At 41.2% G+C, this 27,059-nt stretch overlaps 1 protein-coding gene across 6 annotated transcripts in view; it reads right to left on the bottom strand.

Annotated features, from left to right (window-relative positions):
• The window catches only part of LOC128888422 (uncharacterized), a 158,495-nt gene that overhangs the window by 72,180 nt on the left and 59,256 nt on the right, over window positions 1-27,059 (bottom strand). For all 6 annotated transcript variants that reach the window (XM_054145255.1, XM_054145257.1, XM_054145253.1 and 3 more), the window contains 3 exons: window positions 23,942-24,188; window positions 22,153-23,590; window positions 20,150-21,353 (listed from right to left, as the gene is read on the bottom strand). In XM_054145255.1, coding sequence (XP_054001230.1) covers window positions 20,150-21,353; window positions 22,153-23,590; window positions 23,942-24,188 — 2,889 coding nt within the window. The remainder of the gene's footprint in view (window positions 1-20,149; window positions 21,354-22,152; window positions 23,591-23,941; window positions 24,189-27,059) is intronic.

Genomic DNA, 27,059 nt, shown 5'->3' with positions numbered 1-27,059 from the left:
AGAGTTCATATATCACAATTAACCGCATGGCTTGGAAACGACGAGATTGGCTCGTTGAAAGCTGTCCGTGTCAAAGTGCGCGATGACAGGCTACATGGGTCCCGGAAACTTTAAGCGTTGGGGAATATTTTAACTATCCTGTTGCAGTGTATTAAGCGCAATCTGAAATCTTTTTCACTTTTTTCAAGCACTCTGAATACGAGCTTGAGGAGGATCAACTGAGCTGCAAATAAATCCTCCGCTAGATACAGGTTCGTAATTTTACTAAAATTATCAACATAGTGTGTGGAACTATTCAAGAACAATAACCAATGTGCAGGAAGATGCTTGTATATATTTAGGAAATCTTTAACGAATAGGAACAAAATAAAATATTTGAATCGAGGATACAAGCACTAACAAACATTACTCATTTTCTTAGTCTAACACACCTGGCATCTACAGATAGTCTCGACGAGATTGGACACCTTCTTTCAAAACCTGCATTTATATGAAAACATTGACAAGCAAATAATCTATTCACTAGGGTATCTACCTTTGACGACATCCTCAAAGTTAGATACGGTACATCTGGCTTTGCGAATACCCTTCATCGCGTCCACTCCGACAATGTCCACCATTGAGGTACGCAGTTCTCGTTCGATAAGAATGGAAAAAAAGAGAGTATACAAAAGGTACTTGAACTCTTACTTGTCGATTTTGGCTCGAGCCATGTTGTCCCAGCTACGAACAGGGCAGTTGAGCTTGCTAAAGGACAATTCCCTCGATAAATAGGCGGAGCAGTGCCAGCTGTGCCTCCAGAAGATACTTCCGCTCACCCTTTCACGGTTCTTCAGCGACGACACCACACCTTTTTCACTCATTTCACTATACGACGACGGAAATTTTTGCCTCATCAAACACGCTACACACGATCACATCTCGTTCCGCGACAGATTGAGCGAGGATCGCAAACGAAGGCGTCGTTTCCTCCGTCCGTGGACCCAACTTCCGGGTTTACATTTTGACGTAGACAGATCGATAATCGAACCAGTCTGTTTACTTTGTTTCTCTCGCGGGCCGACTTTTGGACACGTTCATGGAATTCGTGGCTTTATCTTTCCCGAGGGATTATTGATCGCGACGGATCGTTTCTTCTAGAAATGTAGCTACTGGTTGTTTTTAGTATTTTTTTATTGTTTTTGATCGAGAGCTTCGACGAACTACGAAATGTTTTTACATTCCCGACGAAGACGTTCTCATCTACGGAAAGGAAACATAAATAATAAAAATCCACAGCCCCTCTGCGCGTTTCAAAAAAAATTCCAAAATAAAGAGAACTTCCTGGGTAATCCAACAAGACACTATCAGGATGGAATTTTAGGAATCAGAACTGGACATACAAAACTTGGCCACTCTATCTACAAAATAAAAATGAAGCTCCGATAATGTATCTCAACGATCTCAGAATATTATAGCTTCTAAAATTGTTTAAATAAATCAATCTATTCCAAAAACGTTTAACGTTCACTGATCCTGATATCTCCATATATCCAGATAAAAGTATCGACTCGTATGATCGGATGCAACGTCGACGATCCCTCGAAAAGTTTTACTTGGTTCCTAGAATTTGCGTACGTGACTGGTTTCACGAGCAATGCGCGACCATCGCGTCGTTCCCCGAAAGGTGTACATCTTCGTTTAATAAAACAGTTCTCCTATGGTCGGGATCGTGAATTTTCCGTTCTTATCCCGGACTACGACTTCGCGCAACTTCTCTCTCTAAAGTTTTATGATAGTAGAAGCTTATCGACTTACATTCCTAAGTTATACACTCGTAACACCCGATATTCCGCGAAAACTTACGAAGTAAGATATAGAAATGTACGACTTTCGGATGGTTTTCGTGTGACCAACGCGCTTGTAATACAGCGAAGGTCGTATGTTCGCGTGTCGAATCTACTTTGTACTTTGAACTGAATATTTTCATAGATTTCTATGTCTTTCTCATCGAACTGTAGAATGCAAGACATGCATTGGTTAAATGATACCGAATAGAAATATTGCGATAAAAACTATTGTAGCTTATTATAAAAATAAATGTTTCGCGAGAAATTTCAGCAGGACGTTTATAGCGGTTTCTCGAGGAGCTCGTTGAAACCCTTCGCCGACGTACTAATGGACGGAAAAGTCACGTGCAGTGTTTCCCGTTGGCTTCGATCATTTACCAGGTCCTTTGAACAAGGCTAATGAAATTGGCCGAAGCGAAAGGGATATTCTTGGTGTTCATGGTTTGATGGAACACAGCGGTGAACCGAGTACCGAGTTAACCAAGAAAAGCAGACTGACCGCGGATCGATTCGAGATTAGTGGGTCTCGTTAATTCAAAATTGTTTAGCTTCCGTTTAATTCGACAGACCTTCGACCGTTCCTGACACAGGTAGTTGGCGGTTCACGAAAATTTCTGTCGATGTGAATATTCGAACGCCGCCAAGAATCTGAGTCAACGAGTTCGACCTTAATTAAGAGGGAAGCAGCAGTTTAGAATCGCGCTGACTGCAAAACTTGAAATTTCCGAACAACTGGTTCTCGACGATGATTAAACAATTACTACAATTACACGAGGTATCTGTTCATTTTGTTTCGCGAACAGTCAGACATCTTCGAGTCTTTCAATGACAATTAGTCAATTGCTACGCGATTTTGCTTTACGTTAGACGTGATTCAGACAGAAATTTCGTAAGATTCTGAACGCGAAGGTCGTCCACCGCTTCCTTTGTGGTATTGTCTCTCGTATGCGATCTGAGTCACGTCCGACAAATCCTCGAAGCTCATCTAAGCGGAAGAGAGCGAAAGACGAGCCGCGGATATCTTCGATTCCACCGGGACGAAGGTGAACAGGTTTGCGAGAAGAATCTCACGAGTGCAGGTCCATGCGAGCCGACCTACTGCACTCGATGGGCCCGCAGACATATTTTTGAGCGTTCAAGGCCGGTCGATCGCGTGCACCTTTTGCCACGAATCCTCTTTTTACGAGGGGCGAATCCGGTCGTGTTGACCCAAGCGATGTTTGCCCTCCGGAATTCCTTCGTTAGCTAAGATTTATCGAATTGCCGAAGCAAACGGAGCGGTTTTCTCCACTTTTCAGTCCAATTAAACGTAAAACGATCGATAGGAGAACTTTCCTGGTGGTACACGTGGAATATAGTTCATTGCTTCGACCTAGGAAAGTATCGATTGGTTCGTTAAGCATGTAATGCTGTAATGGCAAGTAAAACAATCGACCGAGACTCTCGAAGAAACAATGCTACAATTAAATCCTTCGTGCAAGGAGTATCGTTTTCATTATAGGTCGGTTTCAGACAACTTACACGTTTTTTGGTTAAAAAATATAAGTTCTACACGGGACAGGTCACCGAACTTGTTGATTGGATCAATCCAATTTATACGTACTAAAAGCGAAAAATGTCGCGTAGGTGCTGACACAAAGGGGTTAATGAGTAAGAGTCAGCACAGGAATCCTGAAAAGGTTACGAAGCTCGTTCCAAAACTGCCGTAATAAAGGACGGTAATGTAATCAATACGCGAGACGTATGTACGGGTAACTGCGAGAGCTGCTCCAAAATTTCGAAAATTTCCGCGACGTCGTGCGACGTTGATTCTGTAGCCATTCGACCGAGAAAAGGAATCGATTTTACTCACTGATAGCGAACGTCGTCGCTGACATCCGATTACTGTCGATTTCTTTGAAAACGACTTCTGTGTACGTCGCGCGCTCGGCTCGAGCAAGCCGGTTCGACGTTTCCCTCGTCCTCGAATAATTGGACAAGCGATTGAAAAAAAGAAAATAGAAAGGGTGACATACCGCATCGAGAATTTATAGAGATGCCGGTAAACAAAATGCGCATGGAGGGATGCGCAGAGAGGCGAGGAGGAACACGTTGACGGAAGCGATAAGAGAACGTTGCACGACACACGACATGCACCCGGTTCGACGGTGCGCGGTGTACTGGCGTCTCGATCGCAGCGCCCCGCCGCGCCAATACACCGGCGCATAGCGATGCGCCGTGGAAACCTCTCGGCATCACTAAGCCGGTTCGCTAACCGGTGTACATAGTACATGTACACTCTCGACCACTTGTTCCCTACACAGGAAGACTTGAATCTGTATTCCAGTCACTCTACATTTGATTATAAAAACATCAAACTCCTTTTTTCCAAAAAAAATTCGAGTTCACTTTAGGCCTTATGACTACACTGTGGATTTTATGCATTTGTGCTGTGCAGTAATATTAAAAACATACAAAAGTATACATAATGTTGAATATACTGCATTATTTAATATAATCGTATTAATATTTCGTTTTTGATAGGTGCATATATCTTTCAGTTATGTTTTGCATGTGTTTATCATATTCAAATTTGTATCATGTACAAAATCCACAGTTTAAATATGACTCTTATCATCCACGAATTGGTCTAGTTCTTTACAACCCCATATTACGACGTACTTAATTTCACCAAGCATATCGGTGCGCGTTGAAGTTTTCGAAAGTTGCAGCAGCTTGTGGAATTACTTCGATATTGATGATAACAGTGACAAAGTTGGAGGCCTTGGAAAATTTTTTCACGCGGGAAGGTAAGAAGACCGGTACGATATAAACTCGATATTAGTTGGGAAGAAGTTCTTCGAACTTGAAGTATCTCGTGTATCTTATACAACACGCTTTTAAACTTCACGGATTAAGAATATGTACGTATCTGTCTCAACTTCGAGGGCTGTAGGAATTGCAAATTAAATTCTTGTCACTTTAACCTTCTCATTCCCAAATTATTAAGATTCTGACTTTCCTTGCGAATATCAGATGTATAGTCGCGCTTATCGTTATCAATACAATGAATCTAAGGAACTGATGGTATTACATACACACTACCGTAAAGTTTTAAAGCATATACTCATAGATTTAAAGATACGGGTGCATGCAATATATATTACACAATAATTCAAAATAAATAGCTCTACGATTGCAACAAGACTGAAAGGATTATCTTAAAAAGATGCACTCGAATGAAATAACATAAAATTTGTAATTTAATCAAACGCTATTCCATTTTATTCTACAGGATTTGATCAAATTGGCGGAGAAACCCTGCCGATCGTTTTACGATGCCAGTAAAGCTTTCAATTCCAGACGGAAAGAAAACTGCGGATTCGACATTGGGATTGCAAAAGCGTCGATAACAATTGCGTATTTGCGTTCAGTCGGCAACAGTCGTAGTAATTTTTATCGCGACTCGAACCGATTAATCACGTCCGCGTTCGATAGAATCCGACAGGTTTATGAATCACGATTTGTAACGCGCAGGAGTACAAGCACGGGCGTTTCTTATCGCGACCTGTGCTCGAATTGTTCAAACAATTTCCTACCGAAGCACGAGAGCGTTCCAGCTGGTTGCTAATCAAGTTTCGTTTTGACCTCTCGAAGCATGAATTTTTTTTGGAGGAATTTCCCACGCGTTTCAAGGTACGCGAGGGTCGATAAATATAATAGAAGTGAAGAACGAAAGTAAATTCGTGAAAGTTAATAATTTTGATAGAATTTAGTGACGGTATACAATTTTTATCCAAATGCAAACCATAAAATGTTTACTCCTCTTGTTGAGGGATTCTATAGTGAATAACTTATTATCAAATTTTTGTTCTTTTTATTATCGATTGTAATTATAATAATGAAAAACTAAACGTCGACATATGTACTCGAGGGCGTGAAGAGGTTAAAGTATACGTACAACGTACACAGAGAGAAGAGATTGACACTCCAAGCACGACAGGAAGGTTCAAGCAGAAAGGCTTCGTTTTGCAACCTGTGTACCCAATTACACGCGTATTGTATTGTTATGCGTGGAGTATTCTGACCCGGTTAAAGAAATGCGAGGGAAGGAAGAAATCGTCAAAGAATTCGTCACGAATTCAACGCAATCCTCGTCGAATCGTTGATCGATGATTAATCGCCGAGCTTTCCATGGTAAGAACTGAATTAAAGACTGTCGACGTGTCGAACCTGAGATTAGATCAGCGCATAGTTTCTGCGTACCGTAATGCAGGCCAGATCTTGACGTTGCTCTCCGTTGAAACAAAGGCGCGTAACGATCGTTATATTCGGTCGTTAATATCTGATGTCTGCGCCAGGTATGCATGTGTGGGCGCTACCGAATGCCCCGCGACTTGCAATTTGCATTCAAGACCGCTGCAAGCTGATCTCTGCTTCGACTCGCATATATCACACCTAACGATACTTATGTCCGTTCGACGAACACCCCGGCGACTTATTATGTATGCCTTAATCAATTACGTACGTAACGTGCCAGAAAATTAACGAGACTGTAACCTTTTGGTAATTACGATAATTTACACCTCGCGTATTATTACGAAAAAAGATATAAATTTACTATACGCATTACAGTCTCCGAATATAATTTATGAATTGCACCCTCGTATTTTTCGCGCAAATGTTCAAAACCACTTTTAACTTCATTTTATACGTCGTAGGGGTTGCATGGCACGACCTGTGAACGAAGTGAACGAAGTAAACGAAGTAACATAGACTATAAAGAGCCTAGCACAAGCTGACTTCAAATCCTGTTACGAAGGGTGAGAAACTTGCTGGCGCAGGTGTATTGTGTCCCGAGGGTGTTAATTTGAAGGGGTCTCTATTGTTCCTGATAATTAATTGGATACACGACTTTGAAAAAATTTAGTCTCGTCACTACTTCGACACTCCTCCTGCTTCATTTTTCTTTCTCGAGGTCAGCGTCCTTTGAACGAGGAATCTCATTCACCGATGAAAAGTGATGTGGCCTACGCATGGTAAATAAATAATCAGCCTCGCGACGACCGCGTCGTCCTTTTCGCAGCATTTGTCCTTCAAGGTTGAAATCGATCGAAAATCGAGCTTTTGCAGATTCCTCTATCTGGACCAATAGATATTTCCTTGCGATTGGCTCTCAAAGAGGACCCCCTTAAACTTCCCTGGAGCCCATTCGCGAAGGCGTTCGAGTGAATCGGTAAATTCCCCAAACCGTATCTTCAGACCCCTTTGTGTGCTGTTCTGCTCGAGCTGATCCGCAAAACGTCCTGGTTCCATCTATTTTACCGAGCTCATTGATTTACGAAGCACTCTTGGATCTGTTTACGACATTCCCCTTACGACCTGGTACTTTATTTCATGGGAATTCGTCTGCGACGCGAAGACCCTACTACCTACACGCGCATTACGTTAGACACTTTTTTAATACGCTCCCCCTTTGGAAAAGTACGATTACTCGCATGGTTTTCAACTTTCCTCTTGATTATACGCATCGAGAAATTGATAAATTCAATAATAACAGTTTGTCAAAAATAGACAGTTTGTGTTGCAACTGATGTTTATTAAAGTGTTTAATTATTTCTTCAATAGTTATTGCATTGAAAAATCTTCGTACATGTTTTACGAGCGTCCTTGATACTATATTCTTAAATATCCATATATCGATAACAGATTATAAAACGCTTTGGTATAATAAACTTGTAAATCTGTATAAAATATGTCGGATAAATATTTAACGATTTGTATTGCAAGAAACGTTTTGACTACAAGCACCAACTTATTTTGGGTTTCTATAAAAATCTAGAAATCTATAGGAATTATTAAAATTTTGTGATATTTTTAATGATCTCACGACCCTCAAATAACTTCGGACAGAGGAGGAATGTTCTTTCTACTTGCAGAGAAAACGGTATGTCAGCTGAATAGGGAACAAGTGCTGGTGCCCGGCTAAAGTTCAAGTTCTCGTGCGTGTAATTTTCCAAACGCAGCGCATAAATTTTACGCGTAGCGGGGCATCTGTTCTGAACTTGTCAAACATTGCGGTCGACGTTATGCAGAAACTCCATGTAATTTCGGAGGAGAAGCAACGTGGAGCCCCACCCTTTCCCAGCTTCGACGTCGTGTTTCTACGCGAGTGATCCGAATATCACGGCCGAGTGTGTTCCATTCGCCCAGGTAGCTCATAATTTATGCTCACAATTAGACTAGCATCCATCGCAGTGTACATGCACGCGTACAAACAAACCGACGAACACGTATGTACAGCGCACTGCCATTTCCTCGGAAGTCGGCGCACGGATGGCGGCAAACGTTGCGCGACAACGCTTTGACTTTGATATTAATCGAGGAACCCATCTCGTATCATCGCCATTTAATTTCGTTGGAAACGTGGCAGACTCAGCGTCGAATCTAGAACCTGTTCCAAAAATGAGCGAAATTCGTATTTGTGTAAGAGTTTCGGGTAACGATGGAAAGACAGAGAATTATTCGTATTTGAGAAAGCAGGAATGAAGACTTTCTTGTCCAGTCGCTTTATAAAATTTTGCCCATTAATGGTCTTCACGCATCGAGGATTAAACCCTTTTGAATAGGATAATTAGTTTGAACAACACTGCTTTGAAGTCATCGATGCGAAAGTGCGGATAAGATGAAAGTTATTCTGTTTTCATTATAACTTCATTTCACTTCGGTGGTTTGTATTAGATAGGGTGTTTGGTGGTTCATGAGAAATATTGGAAATTGAATTCAGAACTTCAAAACGAGGAGTTCAAACGCGATATTGTTTTGAAGCTATTGGCGCGAAAATGAGGATAAGATGGAAGTTATTCTATTTTCGTTATAATTTCATTCCACTTAAGTGGATCGTATTGTGTAGTGTGTTTGTTAGTATTGGTATACTTGTCCTTTTTATCACATATCAAAATTAACCAACATTTCCACCTTATAATATAGAAATAACTAAACTGTTTTACCTATCCATGTTTATGCTTAACCTCTTCAGGAACGATTTCTTTTGTTATTATCAAATTTTTGTTGCTTTTATTATTGACAATAATTATACTTATGAAAAACTGAACGTCCACATACATGGTCAAGGGCGTGAAGAGGTTAAAATGAAAGTCATTTCCTTTATCCAAGTATTTGTTATATTTGCTCATTCCTACCCGATTTCCTGCACAGAATTCCTGCACGCTTTTCTGTTTACGGATCATACCTCCACTGTGCATGAAACGAAGTGCAATAAAATTGGAACGCAATTCAATCCAGCTCCATAGGAAAGCCTAGAGCAATTCGTCGAACATTATCGTCGTCTTCTACTCCGCGTTCTTTGTGACCCCCTCTTTCCTCCACTTTCCTCCTTTCTCGAGGAGAAAATATTATGTTCGCGCACGATATGTGCCATCTGAATATGTATTCCATTCTGATACGGAGTACTAAGCTTTCTTCTTCGGTACTCACCGATTCGATTTATCGTTAAAGAGATCCCATCATTGAGGACCGAAGCATGATGATTTTTCATCGAACAAACTGGCCCCTTTAGGCGTCTGTCGCGATTAAAATGAATAAAATGCAAAGCGTTAATGCGTTCAACGAGATGCGTAATTACCGTCGTACATATTTCACGAGCCCGTAGCAACGACGCCGACGCATGGAATTCCCGTCATTAATCCAGCTCATTATGTGACATGCTAACGTAGGAGTGCTATGGGCTGTGTTTATGGAATACGTAGACGACAATGCTGGGACTGAACGATATGAATTGGGGCTCGCTGAAATTTGAACGAGCCACTGGCTTGTGCATACGAGGGAAGCCAGAAACTGCGAACAAAAATATAAAGGAGATCGAAATAGTGAAATTTTTGTGGACTTTCTTACTGCAATTCAATCGTTTCCAATTGTATGTTGTAAATGGTTTGGTAATTTCAAGTAGAAACCAACAGAATTGGTGACAAAAATCTTTCTTCGTCTTCAATCACAGTTTCTCGCTGGAAAGGGATCATTCCATCAAGACCATGAGGCGCGAAGATACGCTTCTCCCTTTACGAGTCCTGAAAGTGTAATCGTCGACGCAACATATGCTCCTTCCATCAACGTTTCACCCGTAGACCTCAAAACTTTAAAGCTCCATAATGCCATGAAAAATGGCACGGTCGCCGCGAAATAAAAACGACACCCGAGGCGCGAGCTTGAACGTGACCGTGCACACGGTTTCATAGGCGTCCTTATCGCGAAATCCATTTGCATGTAACATCAGCTCGAGATGGTATCAAGACGCGTAAATTCCACTACGACGACGTCACTTTTCAATGAGAATTACTCGTGTTCTTAGACGTGGCGCGAATTAACGTCACGTATAGCGTCAAAAACGAAGCCTCCGAAAGCTTACTGTTTCGAGGCACGGGCCTGAATGCTTAATCACACAAGCTGCTCGCACGAACGCGTTCGTTTAAATATTTCAACTATTCGCTCGTTCCGTGAATGAATTATTTAAGCGCAACGTCAATCCAAGCACTATACTTTCATTACTATCTGTTGAACGTTTTAATGAATCGGTAGGAGGAATTCTTCTTTGGTAGTAAGAATCGAATTAGATTATGAAAATCGCGTTGCAGTTGGAATTCGAGTTTCTTTGCTTGAACGAACGGGAGTTAAGTTATAAATACGATCGAATTTCTTACCGGGATGTCAACTCGTATTACTTTTGCACAAACAATACCTGATCGCGGACGCGTGAATTGGATTGTACAACGTTTCTGCGATATTTCATCTCATTTTCTCTATTCCATTACAGTAAGAGCTTCTACATAATTTTCATAACAAAACCACAATGTTCGCTTGCAGAACCTCCATTTAAAAAACTAGGTTAATAATGAATAACTCACATAGGAAATGTAAACTGGATGTCGCACAACAAATCCTTTCAGCAAACCTCAAGCAAATTTTTCTTTTTATAAGAAATTATAGTCCACGTATAGTGGATTATAATTGAATCGAATTCATCCGAATGTACGTCGGTACTTTCTGTATTAATACATCTTTGAGACTAACAATGTATCATTCCCAACGCGAACGAAAATTGAGACATGTTTGGTGACTTTTGCTGGAATACTTTCGAAAATGTCGGCTCCAATGATGGATGCGGTTCCGTTTCTTTTTCACTAGAGCATAAAACTTTCCTGGTTCCAGCACACGGAATGGATAGTTCCTTCAAACTTCTGACGGGCCTGAAAAGTTTAGCAGAGACACCGCCCCCGTATGCAAATGAATAATTAACAGAACAGAGAGAAGCAACGCAGGGCGAGATAAAAGTTAGTGACTCGACGTTTCTAGTTTCTGAGGCGAGGACCTACTCGTGGGGGAACTAATTACATCCAATTGTAGCTGTATTTCGTTTGACTTTTTTCCTCGACGTCAAGCGTAATTTGATAACGTTCCAGCATTTAGCGAAGGCCCACTAGCGATTGTTTTACAACGTAGGAGTAAATTTGAATTTTTGTTACGAAAGCGCATCAGGGAAGTTGCTTTTGCCAAATGTTCAGCATAATTTCTTTGACACGGCGAATTCAGCGGAAAGAGTTCCCCCATAAGCAAATATCTCGAGTGTCAGAGTTTGAACACCCGTTGCATTCGGGAAAAAGCTGATTCAAATTCGACGAGAAATCGAGACAGCATGATTGCAGAAACATTTGAAGATGGTAATGAACTCTCTTCCGGGTTTCTTTCAACTCCAGAAAGCATTATTATTATTCCTTCAGCGTGAAATTACTGTGGACCCAGAAGGGATTGATCTTGAACGAAGAAAAGCCCTATTCGAAGGAACTCTATTTTCTGACGTCATGAATGGAAAATTTTCATACACGCAGCTAGGAAGAAACTGACGAATCGTGAATCATTCTGTAAAAAGCATCGCTCTCGAATCAAATATGCATAGCGGATAGAAAAGCTCCATGTTTCTCGAGTAATCTCGAGTTCGATTGACTCGCTGGGCTTGTGGGAAACAAGATGCCTCTTCGTGCCCTTCTGAATCCATAATATTGTTGTTATTTTGTTTTCTTTCGGTTTTGTTGCTTTTTTGCTTTGAACATTTCACCCGCAGAAAGCCGCGTGCTTGACCTCGATAACATTCAGTGATTAATTTCAAGTTCCGCAAGGGAGTATCGACGCGACACAAATGTCATCTCTGATTTTCATTCTGTAATTGATTTGCTCGCGCACTCCTCGATATTTTCGCAAATTGATATGAACAAAAAATAAGTAAAATGTGTGAAAAAGCCTGTGAAAGAACCCACGAGCTTGCGTTCATATTATAATATTATACTTTCGACTTTGATTGATAATCCTGTTCGCCAATAAAACGTCGAAAGTTACCGCATCTCGTTATATCAGTTAATTTCGAACGGAAGGTAGAATTTCGCAAGTGAATTAAAATGATCATTTGCCTAAACTGCGTTCGTTCAATCTAATAATTACTGACAGAAACGTTCCGTGCTCACCTCGCAAATTAGTCTAAAGTGCACTCGAAACATTTAATGATGCCAGTAGTGTTTTAACTACGTTACTGTAAATGCTATCGGTGGAAACACTATTCGATATTCATAACTGCAGTCATTGATACAATTTATAGTGATAGGCAACAGTTTCCACGTTGCCAACGGTGAAATCTCTGTTCGGAGGTCATCAGTATAACTCTAATGACGCGCGTGAAGGGATTTTGAAAACAGGATTTCAGTAATTATTCCTGTGTAATGATCTAAACCGAATAATTTAAGTGTAAATTCAGATTTAGAAATATTCCATGTCGCGAGTGGAAATTTCGTGCAAATAACATGACATGACGTCAAGAACGACTCAACTAGTCCATTTCAATTTTTAATATTAATAAAGGACATCTATCCATACCATAATTTTTTGAAATATTTTCTCTCCAGTGAATCCATGTTGCCAGTCTTCATTCTTTTACCATAAAAAGTGAGTTTACCAACCTGAAGAATTTCGTATTGTAGATTATAGTTCAATTTCACTGTGTGGCTTCAGGCTATTCTACGAGGTGTGAGAGTGCACGCAGTAAAAGCACGTTTTTCTCAACACGTTGCATGTCAAAGCGTATGGACATCGCTATACGTCGATTTTCTAGCTATAAAAATTCTAAAATCTTTCGAGTCAATGAACAAAGCCGCGTGCAAAATTTGAGCAAGATCCAAGCTACATTTTATCTATAAAAATTCACAAGGACACTCCATTTCGGTTACGTAGAATAAAATTTTTCATATCGAATCTAAACAAAGTGAGCTATAATTTTTACATGACCTTTCATATAATACATTGCGAATAAAAAGATAATATATATTCAACCATGATATATCTGATTTCTTTAGTCCGCAATATTCCAAGATCTAGAAGCTAGTTCCATCGTATATTATTTCTAGAGGAGTCAGAAATCATACTGGATTTCTGGAAGACAGGATCGAAACGCGAATTCAGCAAGCGATCGTCTCTCGTAACGTTAGTCGACCTTCTGCATTGTCGGCAGTGAAAGCATGTAATTTCATCGCCTCCATCGTATCATTCGACCTCAACGGGTGTACGTTGCAGGTGCAACGCACCGTAGTTCGCTCCGAGTCAAGTTAAAACTTACCTACGTGAGCAATTCTTGTCAAGCAAAACTCACTGAACGAAATGCAAATTAATTTTATTACCGGCCAATCGATTCTTCCTGCTCCGGGAGAAATCTATTCTACGCCGCGTTTACGTTACAAACGACTATACTGATCCCCTTTCCGGATACAAATGGCGATATTAGCCTTCTTTTCGGTCGAACAAAATGCACGAACACGATTGATCTTTGTACGATGTTGTGCAAATTTCCCACGTCGATCTGCATTAAAGTATTAGATTGTACCTATTATTCAAAATGAAATTTTCGAAGAATAATAAATATTGAAGGAACTTTTGTTTATTTATACTCGGCATAGCCCTCTGAACATTCTTTGTATAAATTAATTAAATCTGAAAATTAATGAAAAGGACAGTCCTCTTAAAACATAAGAAATTTTAAATGTTTTCATGGAATGTAAAAAAACGTGAATCGTGCAGACGCGATTGATGAATCGGTCGGAATCGGGGGTTGGAGGAGTGGCGCGAAACGTAATTAAAATCAATAGGTATTCGATTTGATGTCTTTCGATGGGTGAGTTCTTTGTGTTCGTTTCGAGTGGCTTAATCGATACGAGTGCAGCTTTTCAATTAATCGAAAACCTTCGGTCATAAAAGCTGGAACGTTATTGCCGCAACGCGCGTGTGTCGGCAGTATAGCGTTTAAAGGCGACGGAATACAGGTAGCAACGGGCAGGTGAGAAAGCGGGATGCGAGGCCATCTGTTAGTTTCAGAATAAAGTAGCTGGCGCAGGTCGGTCCTAATAGAACCTCCAGGTAGCGCTTACAGCAAAGAAATCAGCGGCGGGAGAAAGTGCATTCGCCTGGTGCAATCGATGCACCAATTTAAACTTGACACTCACCCTTGTCTTTCGTTATCCAACCGGTTACCAGTTACATAATCGATTCACTTCTAATTAATCGAGTTGAATTTGGAAAATTCGAAACTTTACATTCATGAAAGAATTATATTTTTAATTTACATCGATTGTAACTATAATCCTCTTGCACTGTGTTTAATATGATTTAAGTAATAATAAAATCATTATTTTGTTTATCCTTTGCTCTAAAAATAGCAGAAACGATTGAGTAATAGATAGTTTCCACAAAAACCTGACGAAAATGACGTGATATATTTGGAATTTTAAGTTTACTACCAGCATTTGATTGATAGGCGTCTGAATTATACCGTAAACGTGTCTATTATAAATTTCCATTTTTTACCTAGTACTTGTAACCATGAAATAGTATGAGTGAAAAATTCCGCACTTAGATAACAACAAGATAATTGCTTCTACCGTGGAAATTTTTAGGTAAACATTGACGGAAAAATATCTGACATACTGTACCGTGACTACAACGATTAATTACTCTATCAATCCAGCCAAGAATTTGTCAAATGAATAGCAATTCCTGTGTCTATTTGGAATTCATAGCCTTTGCAGGTTTCTATGAATTTCCAATAGGTTTGAAAACCAAACGACCACCTGTCGCGTAAATTCCGATCCTTCGGAGATTAATACCATCTGCGTACACGAAGTTAAAATAATAATACATGGTAAATCGAAAATCAAATTAAAGGGTAGTGATTCGTATCGAATACTCTGACACGATTAACTGACAATTATGTGAGGGAATCGAAGTGTGAGTGTAGTGTCATCTCAAGCAAAATAGAAAATATGAAAATTACATCAAGGAAAGAGAAACATGCGAGTGTTATTCAAAAAATGTAAATGAATAAACACATATAATTTTTGTGGCATTAGATGTTTTCCAAGTGTAATTAAGTAAAATTAGTCTATTATTTTTACAATAATTTGCTACAACCTTAACTGCCTGACTTTATTTCGCAAGAGACCTATCTTAAGCAACTGTCACTATAAATTTTAATGGTAACGCTATACATATTATCTCTTCACAATCTTCCACCTTGAAAATACCTGCTGTCAAACTTCCAATAAATTGCTTCTGCTAACGACACGAGAAGGTTACCATTCACGACACGCCGGATATTTATAACTATGTATTTATTGCGTTCGAAACTAACGGATACACCTAAAGCAAAACCTCCATTTTGGGTGCACGAAATGAAAATTCAAAGATTAATGTTCCGAGCGTTTCATAGCCCACCAAACGCTCATGAAATATGAAATTAAACGCCACGAAATCGACGATAGATTTGTCCTTCGATACACAACTGCTTTTTAAAAATTTTCAGTGAGTGGGTGGCGACATTCGAGACAGAAGCCGAGAGAAACGTAAATGAGCGATCTCATGGTCGGGTCTTGGAACTGTGTGAATAATTCATGAAGGAAAAATTAACAGTCTATTCACACGTGAATGAAAAAGGAAACACAAAGAAAGCGCCAATTGGGTAAAAAGAATCTAACAGAGCATTGTCACGTAGAAAACGCGTGATAGCGATGAAAAATTAAGAAATATATTGCTGAAATATACGTGTCAATTTGTCCATGCTATCCAAAGTTTTATTGCTCGTGTGTGTATTTTCACCCTCAAAGTAGGGTGCGAACCCTAAGGAAAAAGTGTTATAATCCAAGGGAGCCGTGAAAGAAAATTTGTAACACAAAGAAATGAGTGTAACTTATCTCCTTCTAATAATAAATTGATCATTGGAACTTCACAATTGTTGGAATATATTTTTCTAGTGTCATCTTAGACGTTTCTGAAAATATTGGTGTCTATAAATCGAAACATAGAAATATTTTTAATGTGGGGTGCCGTGCAAAACTTTGGAAATCTGTGATCTATAATGTTCGATTATGAAACATGTATTAAAGGAGATGTTATTTCAGCGAGGCTATCAGGATTTATATGTATTTTTTGAAAAGAATAGGTCACGAATCAAACGCATACGTAACTGACGGAATTATCTCTAGGCTTGTACCGTGGTCAGAATTTATACATTCGAACGTCTTCTTCGGAATATCATCGAACGACCCTTCGCTGTTTTCGAAGAGTATTTTTATGCGAAGTCTACCGCGAGATATGCGAATACACAGGGGAGCGGGATTGCTCCAGAAAGTTGCGCGATTCAAAAGAATAAAGAAGGAACGATAAAGCTCACGACTTTGCGAAAGTTTTCCTTTTCCGGATTAAATATTGGCCAGAGACTGGGAGAGAACTTCCTACTCGTTGCTCGCTTTAAAAGTCCCAAAACACGTGAAATTCGTCGGAAATTCAAACTACACGCGTTTTTGCATGAGTCGGGTGAACTTCCACTAATTAAACAAATAAGAAAAGAGATTTGACAAGACGCGATTTTGCTTTCTCGGTGGGATTCTTTTCTCAATTTTAACAGATTGTTGACCGGCAATTTTAAACAGAAGCGAATTCATGTCACCGGCTATTATTTCGTAATTGAATGTGGTAGAAACTACTGAGTGATGTAAACCTAAATACAGAGAAAAGTATATTCTATTCTTAAAAAAGCATAAAAAACCTAGAGGATTAAATACGTTGAGCAAAGTTTTTGCAATATTCTATATCGACCTGGGTTTCATAAATTGAAATAGATAATGCAAATGTAAACACGACTCTCGTGACCGGTCAAGCAACGTTTTGCCATAAAAACAGAGTTAACTCGTAACCGGTCAACAATGCGTTAACGTCAATACAGAATATATCGTACGATGTATTTACTACGATACATTACTCCTATTGCATACAAGTTACGAGTAAAAAAATTTATTAACGAGCGCAACGCTCGGTTGGCATCGCGTTACGAAACACAATGGGGTTGAAACAGTATTAAATCGAGTCTCTTTAAGTTCAAGCTCACCCTAAAACAGGTCATCCATTTAATTATGCATCGTTTACTTTTTCTAGGTAGTTCGTTTCGGATTATCAATTTTTTGCAGAATTCTTCCTTGAAAAATCGAGCATGCACCGTTCCAACATCGAGGTAATATATTTTGACGAAATTAATGGCCCCCAGTGTAGTATAGTGTATTATAGTCTCATCGGGGTTCTGATCGTGCTCGGTATAAACTGGAATCGCGCGTGATGAGCAGTGTAATGTCCCTTTGTCTGGTGACAGACGTGCTCGTGGATTTTGCGTGGGCAACGCGTGGGCGGCTTTACACGCGGACACGACCGGTTCGACGAACGTACGATTACGTAGCATTACACTTTGCACGTTTGTACGTTCGTCACTTGAGAGCATCGCTTAAGTTTCCGTATCTGCTGAGCCATAAGGTGGAGTGAAGTGACTTTCATGCGACACCATGCGACAAGCGTCTCCTTCCAAACATTGCCATAGCTGCGAGCACTTGTCGCTAAGCAAATTCGTAACTCGGAATTTTGAAACCAACACGTGCTTGACTCGAGCGAACATCGATTTGAAAGTCAGATTTAATTCATTGCTCAATTAGTTTGTTATACTCGTACCTTTACATTGATTGTGTTACGCCACTGCATCGACACTTTCACAAAATCCTTGTACCAATGTATTGATGGATTCGCACGGTTACAAAGACACCTCTACTCCGTTATATCGACGATATAGCATCAATCGTCGATATCGTTACATGGGTATGTTTGGAAGAGAGTTGCGCACTCGCAGATGGCAGAAAAGCTTAACGGATGGAAACAATACGTCTATGACCTGAATATTCTTGCTCGTTGCATACTAAATGCACTTTCGGCGTGCAACGAGTACCATAAACGACTCATTGTACCACTGAAAGCATCCATGCGGATATAATTCAGTCAGAAAGTTGCCACAACGAATAGGCAAAGATAGGAAACGGAACTGTTTCAATCTGAAATTAAAATATTCTGGAGAAACTAGTGGTGCGGGTAATGGGGAATTTTAAGGGAAGTTCATCAACGGTGTCGATCGTTCCTAGCACTTAAGGGTGTAACAAAGGGCGTGTGAGTCGGTTCGACAGGTTGATTAAAGCACCAACGACGTTGTGTGCGAGAATTAACCGACACGTGTATGTTTACTTCACGGGCGAATCCACTATGGAACTAATGAAGCTTCAGCTTCAAGACGTCACGTAGAAGAGACTACCTAGATCCTTGTTTCTTCATTTTTTAATTAAAACAACTAGTTGTAAGCGAAGAAGAGAATTCCTTTTTGTTCTTGAAAAATGACGTGATAAATAAGCAAATCAAGATTATGAATAAAAATTGACAAGGGAACAAGAAGAAACTTTTTTATTACATATAGGATTGGACTAGATCCATAATTTAATTAAAACTACTATCTGTAAGGAATGGAGAGAATTCCCTTTTGTTCTTGAAAAATGGCATGATAAATAAGCACCTCTAAGTTAAGAACACAAATGAAAATTGACAAAGGAACAAGAAGAAACTTTTTACTACATATAGGATTGGACTAGATCGACCATTGGTGTACTCACAGAATCGAATCTCCGTTCAGCAGGGGTTGAAAGCATCTACTGCACGTAACGTGTATGCAATTGCGCCATTAGTAACTTTGTGCTACGACCTACGGACTATCACTCGTAGCAAGTGAAGTGGTGCAACCGAGAACGAAGTAATTGAACTTGTAGAAAATTGGATTCCGCGTGTATTAACATTGTACGAGCTAGAGGGATCGGTGCCACCGTGGAGTATGTACACGATATCGTGTAGTTTTCCAATAAAAAACAGATCATCTATTCGACAGGGTGTACGTGTACAGGTTATGCGAGATTATTCCGCTCAACATCAATTTCCTACGTGGTCATAGCGCGCCGGATCGATCGGTCCGGTGGAATTAAAAATTGATGGAAAACAAGATTACCGCGGAGGCGGAAAAATTCTTAAATGTCTTACGACAGTCGCTGAGGGATTCGTGTGTTCGGGACATTCCTGAGTGGAGTACCCGATGGCTTTCGAATGGAAAACCAATTAGAAGAGCAATCGTACTTCCAGGCAACCGAGCAACTCGGTGATCTGAACTGGGGGATTTAAATAACACTGTCGCTTGTTCCTTGCCCTTGAATTGGATAAACGGAGGTAACTCCGGCTTACCTTACTGCGTGGCGTTCTGTCGAGGAAGTCGTACTGATCCTCCATCGAGTAAGGAAACATGCACGAGAGAGTATCGTATGAGGTGATATTGCATAACGTCTCTGATACCTCTAATTTTTGTTTAATCGAGCTGAGTATTCGATAACTAAATTGTATAAAGATATCTCCTTGATCTTCTTTGGTCCCTCACTTCGATAAAGTAACCCTTTGCACTCCTAAGGCCACCTGTACTGAACTTGAAGGCGTTCTACGTCCAGTGCCACTGCCCACAATTTATCGTTAAGTTTTGACATTAAACCTACCATGACAATGGAACATATGAATTATACACAATTGTTTCATGCATTATTCAATTTATAATATAATTCTATAATTATACAATATAACAAACTGCAAAGAGTTTTTCGTGGCAGTTGAGTACCTCTAAATTGCTTGAAGTGCAAAGAGTTAATTAGTATCGAGATTAATAATTCTTGCTTTCTCTTTCCTTTCTCGTGGTACTCGTTATTAAGTAGCAGACTAAAAAAAATGGAAGAGCCGTCTACCTTTCCGAAAACAAAATTACACGGAAGCGCTTGTCACGTAGCACCACGACGGCGACGACCAAAGCAATCTGAAATCAATGGAATCGACTTTCGGCGACTTACCCGTCGGTGTTGTGCGTCAGAAAAGATTTCGGCAGAGACAGCGATCGCTGATGAGGGTCCAAACAAATATCTCCTGGCAGGGAATCGTCCCCTCTCGTGGGAGCACTTCCAGGCCTGGACAGCATCCCATCTCTCGGCGGTTCCATCAGCGTCTTCAGGGAGCCAATCACCGCGTCCTCCATCGGGGTGGATGCCCCGGAACTTTTCGCGTTCCTCGGACTCTTCGTCACCGTTCGATCGGACGTGGTGACCCAAATATCGCTGCTGGAAGACGACGAGGTGGTCGACGACGATACAACATGACCACTGGGCGATCGGTTCACGATACCTTTCCCCTGCACCGGTGACACTTTTCTGTCCTTGTTTTCGCAACCTTCGAAACTACCGGCGAACTCGGGTTTTCTATAAAATCGTTGATGCTCCCTCTTCTCCGTGGTCGTGGTATTCCCATTGGATCCTTCGAGCGGCGACCATCGATTCGGTTGCTTCAGCACGCTCTTCGGCTGCCTGTCCTGATACTTGGACGAGTTGGAATTATTTTGATCGCGATTACCTCGATTCCTGCGCGACGTTGTCTCGCGATCGCGGTACTCGCGTTCGTCCATTCGCTCTAACGAAGCTGGGGACGAGCTGGCGCTTCCTCTGCTCGCGTGGCCACCGGTGTCCGTGGGGAGTCGCTGATGGGCAGGATAGCTCTGGGACAACTTCATGAATACAGGGGCCTGACTGGGAGAGTACAGCGTGTCTCTCTGCGAGCAGTGCGGCCAGAAGTCGCAGGTGCTGCTGTTGCAACGCAATTTCGTGTCAGGGCTGACGCAGAAGTCGTGGTTAGCCGTCGCAGGATTCGCGTTAGGGGTAGTCGCGCCCCTTTGTAGAGTCTTCGGTCGTCTGGACTGTTGCTGCTGCTGCTGCTGCTGCTGCTGTTGTTGTTGCTGCTGCTGCTGCTGCTGCTGCTGCTGCTGCGATTGTTGCATCGACGAACCGGCCGATTTCAAAGACTGCTGCATCGATGATATAAAGTAAACGTCGTAAGTGCTCGGATTCCCTCGCCTTTGCTCCTGACTATCCTCCCGGCGATCAAAGCGACTGGGGTGGAGATTTCTGGCCACCACGCGGCTTCTCGTTCCGTATAGAAACTCGGTTACCGTCTCCGTTTCACGGAGAAGATCTTCGTTCAATGCGTCCTCGGTCGACTGTGCTTTTCCTGAGAAACACCCACGAACAAGGTACATGTAGCAATAAACGAATCGTGCGTCCTCTATAAAACTACAGAATGGGATACATGCAATCAGTCCCATAAATATTCGTACCTAAGAAATCTGTCTAAGGTTTGATGTTGTAAAGTTTATTCATGTACATATTTACAACGAAATACTTTTTTGAAAATATCAAACCTATCATTTAATTTAAACAGATTTCTTTAATAGACATACAAGGTACGAATATTTATGAGCCTGAGTGTATGTATCAATTTCATGTTTTATTATTCAGTGCATGCTTTCAAGTATATAGTAGATATAGAAGAAATTAAATATATCCGATAATCTAACTGAATATTCCGAATATCGCATGTCACAATGGACTATAGTTACTTACTTTATTCGTTTGAAAGTGAATTGTATCATTGAGTCATAATTAAATTAAGTCTATACTACATGGTAACGTAACATGAAGGTCAATTAGAATTGTCCATATAATAATCTTAAGTGGTTCAAGTTAGAATAAACACACATATATATATAAAAGTATACATGTACATGAAATGTAAATTTAATTAACATACATGATTCCACACTTTCAGATAAACCGTGTTTTCATGGAAGATTTAATAGACAGGGTCGAAAACGTATAACACTGCTTGAATAGAATTAACAGATGTGTTAATAACTGAGCAAATAATTCACATCCAATTAGGTATCGAAGCGAATGCTCGCAATATATCGCCGATCAAAAAAGATTTAACGATAACACAAGCAACAAACATACGAACGGGTGATACGTACTGTTTTGAAGCGTGTGGCGTTTCCTATCGTTTCCTCGGTCATTGGAAATTTTAACAACGACTCTATGGGGCTCGTTAGACTCCCTCGAGTGGTCTCTGCTCGGAGCCGCGGTGCCGGGAGACCTCTTCTCGGGTAATTGAAGACTTCTGGATCTCCTTACTTTAGATTGATGAGATTCCGGGGACACCTGCGCCGTCCTGGCGCTCTGATGTTGCCTCGAAGGGTTGCCGCGTCTAAAAGGATTTGGCGTCGGTGATCTGCCCTGCCTCTCGGCGCTGCTCGACGACGAGGACGAGGAGGAAGGTGAATTAAACGACAACTGCTTTCCGGATTCCGACGAGCCTGGCGATCTCCTCAATCCCTGTTGGCTTCTGTGGTGACGGCTCTGCCTGTTCGGCGAAATTCTCTCGCCGTTCGCGCGGATCGACTCCGTGGACGAGTTCAACGCTATGATCGAGGACGAGACCAAACTGAGATTCAAGGAGGAGCTGGGATTGTCGTCCTCGTCGCCGTCGTCGTATCCCTCCACCGAGGAGTCCGTGTTCTCGGCCAATCTGGGCATGGTGGCCCTCGTGACGCAGCTGTCCAGACTCCTGAAGCCCATCGACGAGGAGGACGAACTCGAAGACTCCATATAACGCTGAATAAACTGCGATCTCCTCGTGGAGGATTGATCCTCCAGCGATTTAGCTTGCGCCATTCGATACTGCTGTTGTTGTTGCTGCTGCTGCTGTTGCTGCTGCTGTTGACTGGTGTTCTGCCTTCTGGGCCTGGATGGCGCGTTCGACGATTTCCGAGAGGAAGACGGCAAGGAACTCCAATTGATTTGACGTGGCGGCGACGGAGGCGGGCTGATGATGTCGCTGTCCACTATGGCGTTCGATCGCGGCAAAAACGGCTTCCCGTAGTTGCCACGGCCGGAAGAGTGCTTCGAGGAAGACCTTTTACCGACCACGTCTTGAAAGGCTGGTGGAGGTGATATGATCGGGGTGATCGACGGCGGGGAGTAAGATTCCGGGATACTGTGCGGCGATGTGCAAGCGCTGCTCGCCACGTACTCGAAATCCTGACCGTGGAGGGCCAGATAGTCCGGCCTTTGACTGTCCAATCTCGAAAATTCTTGAGGGCATTTCCCTGGCTCGCTGTTGCAATGGTAGTCAGCCAATTTCACCGTTGCCCGACGCGGTAGGGGTAGAGTGCCCGTGGCTGCGGTGACCAAGCTGCTCTCGTAACTTATCCTTCGATTCTCGTCCAGAGACCTTTGTTGTACCTGGACCCAACCCGATCGACCCAAATAGACCCCGTCCACCTCTCTGTCGCACCATCTCACCGGCGACAATTCCCTGCTGCAGTCGCCGCTGATGAAAAGTTCGCCGGAAGTGCCGCTGTTACCCGACAGGAACGAATTCGAGGATTCCCGACGACGCGAACTCGTCACCTGTCCGTGGAAGTTCATCGGTAGAAGTATGGAGTCCTCGAAACACTTTAGGTGGCTTCAAACTTTTTAACAAGAGCTACCAGGGGGGGGGAGATTTTCAGACTCTTCTTCTCTTCAACAAATTTTACTCGCAACGGGCGCGCGAATGTAAACGAGTTTTTTTTCCGGGGGAAGTCCTTGATGCGTCGGTGCTCGCGGTGCGTTTTCACGTTTAAGTAAAATGAGTTTATAAAATTTAACGGAGAATCTTGGAACATTTAAAGCGAAAGTTTACGATAGGATCGAGTCAAAGACGAGTCTCAAGCGAAATAGAGAATAATAAAACGAATTCTTTTTTGTTGTTTTACTTGCCTGTCCGTGGCTCTCCTGTCGATGTTGTTTTAAACTCGAGCTCGACGATATCGATGCCGTAGCGTCGTGACGTTTTAAGGATGGTATTGAAGTGCAACGTGTGTACGAGCCGCGTGTGCTACCGCTTGATTTTCCTCTGCTACCGGTTTGGCTTTTATTACTGCCCACGCTGTACGTGGATCCTTGAGAACCCACTTCCCAAGGATCGGAAGTGCTGCGTAAGTGCAGAATCGACACGTTCGGACCTCTGCGAAAATACATTTGTTTTCGTGTTACAGTGAATTGTACATCGAAAGTCTTCCACGAGAAAGTGTATCGAGTGGAAGATGGAACTGCGGGGCTCTCTGGTAACTTGCGATAGACGATGGACAATTGAATTGAAAGGAAAACATGAAATTTCAGTTTGGTCAATTCGTAAGTTTTTTTAACAAAAGAATTATCCAAGATAGATCTAGAGAATACCTATTTTTCATAACGTGAAAATGTGTTCTATTTCGCGTAAAATATTTGTTCAAGCTCCAAACTCGAATGCTACAATCGATTTGAAGTCCAATTCTTCATCGACCCGGTCTGACAATGCACTTTCACTTCTTCTGAGACCTTCTCGAAGCAGAGAAGCCGCAGAAGGGAAACAAGACGCATTTATCCGTGAATACTTGGAGTTTACCCTCGAGAAAACTACCCTCACAGATCGGTGCGGCTACAATACATACAGACGGTCTACGATTTGTATTGGCTGAACTCGATTTGAAGAGGTTGTTGCACCGTTGCATTCTGAATGCGGTGCTTTTCTCCCTTCGTCTCGTACAATTTCCCAGTATAAATATTCATTGAGAGTACGTGGCTAGCGATATAGATATCGCGAGATAGAGGGAAAGCAAATAAAGATGTCACAGGGGGGGAAAGAACGTAGGGAAACGAGGACATTGCATCCATCTTGCTTCGAAATTCCTGCAGAAACGGGACTTCATCCACGATTCTAAACCACCGCGCGATACCACGCGAGTTGGTATACGCGGTGAAAAGCCGGTAAAGCACGAATCAAGGTAAAACGAATTCGTCGAGGTTTTAGATTCCGGTTAAAATAAACGCCTTGGCTATACTTCACGGAACACGGATACGCTTACAATTTAATCGTGATTAATAGCACGAGCGGCTCTTCTTCTTCCTCCCTTCCGTCTAATCATGTATATTAATGAAGAACCGAAACGAACTGATTAAACGGACACCTTTATTTTCGAAAAGAAATTTTTAGTTCGTTAACCGTTTCAACTTGAATTAATTTTTTTTTCTTGTCTAATGGAATTTAATTTTTAGGGACAATTTGGATTAAAATTAGTATAAAAAAGTAAGGACATTTGCCCTAAACGATAGTGTCAGTAATTTTTAAATTTTGTGTCCTCGATTTTGAACGCCAGATGTGAAAGGGTTAATAATAAATGTATTCCAAGAAAATTGAACTACTATATTCTACAACTATTATTATTTCGTATGAAAGTCGAGAGGTTCCAAGGGAGATATTGCATAGTGATGGTGAGTTAGTTTTATGCGGGGTGATTTTACGAACTGGGGCGCACTTCAGTTTCTAGCTAGGTGAAGTTATAAGAAATGGGTTGAAGAAACTATTGCATGATTTATCGAGATATAGTTTCTTTAGATCATATATATTCCAGAGACACAAGAGTGTAACTTCCGCGGATTGCTGGTGCAATATTTTTCGGAGTGGAAGTATAAAGTTTTTCGCTGGTCGTCGTAAACTTTTACCTCATACATACGATATTACAAATTGTGCAAGGAAGACGACAAATAAATGAGTCGTTTATTGCACAAATCAATTAACTTCATAAAACGAAATGTTGAGAAATACGATGAAATTATGTACATCGATTTTTAAAATTTCTTTTATAATATAAATTCAAATAAATAATTTAAAATGCATAAATACAGATGTAGCTTTCATCTAACGGTATATAAAATTAATAAGAAAGAATACCCAAAAAATAATCGTGAGTAATGTCACAATTTTTATATGACTGTGCAGTGAACGGCTCAAATAAAAGTAAATAAATAATACACTGGTCATCTTCAGTGACAGATAAAAATTATGCAAACGTCAACGTTCATTGAAGATGCAAACAATCGAAATGACTACTAATTTCATTTTATAATGTATTCGTGGGTCGAGTAAAAGAGCACGCTCTGCACACACGTAACGGAACAAGTTTGGGATGATTCTTGTCGTTAATGGCGAGTTCTCGCGGAACACGAATTCCGCGGCACGAAACATTTAAAATGTTTCGCAAAGCCGCGAACCGATTGTAAATTCCCGAACGTTTCGCGGTTGGAAGTAGGTCGCGAAAGAAGTTTTCGAAATGAAATCTGCTATGCGTCTAGCGAGTGAATTTCGGTACGTCGGCCGTGACAGCTCGACACTTCTGTAATTCACAGGCGTCCCTCTACCGTTTATCATTAATGAATCTCGGTGAATGCAGTCGGCGACGCGAGGAAAGAAGACAACGGCGCAAGAATAACCTTCCGCCGTAATGATTCATAAAAGAAGGAGCAGCCAGGGAAATGGAATTGTTGGCAAGATTCGAATCGCGCCCAGAGTGGTTAAAACACTGGAAGAAAATGACATTTCAATCTCCCAAATGACTCGATTCATTTCGAGATTGTGTGCCACACACTCACGGCGCAAAAATTCTTAGACCAGTAATAATATCGACTGACTGGAAACGTTCCAAAACTTGCAAAATTGTCAAACTTTGTACTTTGTTCATAATGTCAATCCACGGTTGCCAAAACTAACGAGCAGTTAAGTTACTTAATTTATGCTTCGTTGATATACTGTGCTCATATTTGAATTATGAAATAATTGTATTCAAAACGAATATGTGAAAAAACCAAGACCAAAATCAGTAAAATGTACGTGTTACTTTTTGACGAGACACATACAGCTTAAGTGAAAATGACAATTAAAAATTGGTGCAGTTTCTGTATCTCTCACTGTGATACGCAGATTCGGTATCGACTGATAGTGCCCGTTTTATTTTCAGCGCAGAAAGGAGAACGAACGATATTCTTTCTGATCCATTTCAAGGTTTATTTGTAGCCAGAC

The sequence above is a fragment of the Hylaeus anthracinus genome, unplaced genomic scaffold, assembly GCF_026225885.1.
Source record: "Hylaeus anthracinus isolate JK02 unplaced genomic scaffold, UHH_iyHylAnth1.0_haploid 11994, whole genome shotgun sequence".
NCBI classification, from domain to species: Eukaryota; Metazoa; Arthropoda; class Insecta; order Hymenoptera; family Colletidae; genus Hylaeus; species Hylaeus anthracinus.
The sequence above is the reverse complement of the archived record's forward strand: the minus strand, read 5'-3'. Positions and strand labels throughout refer to the sequence as shown.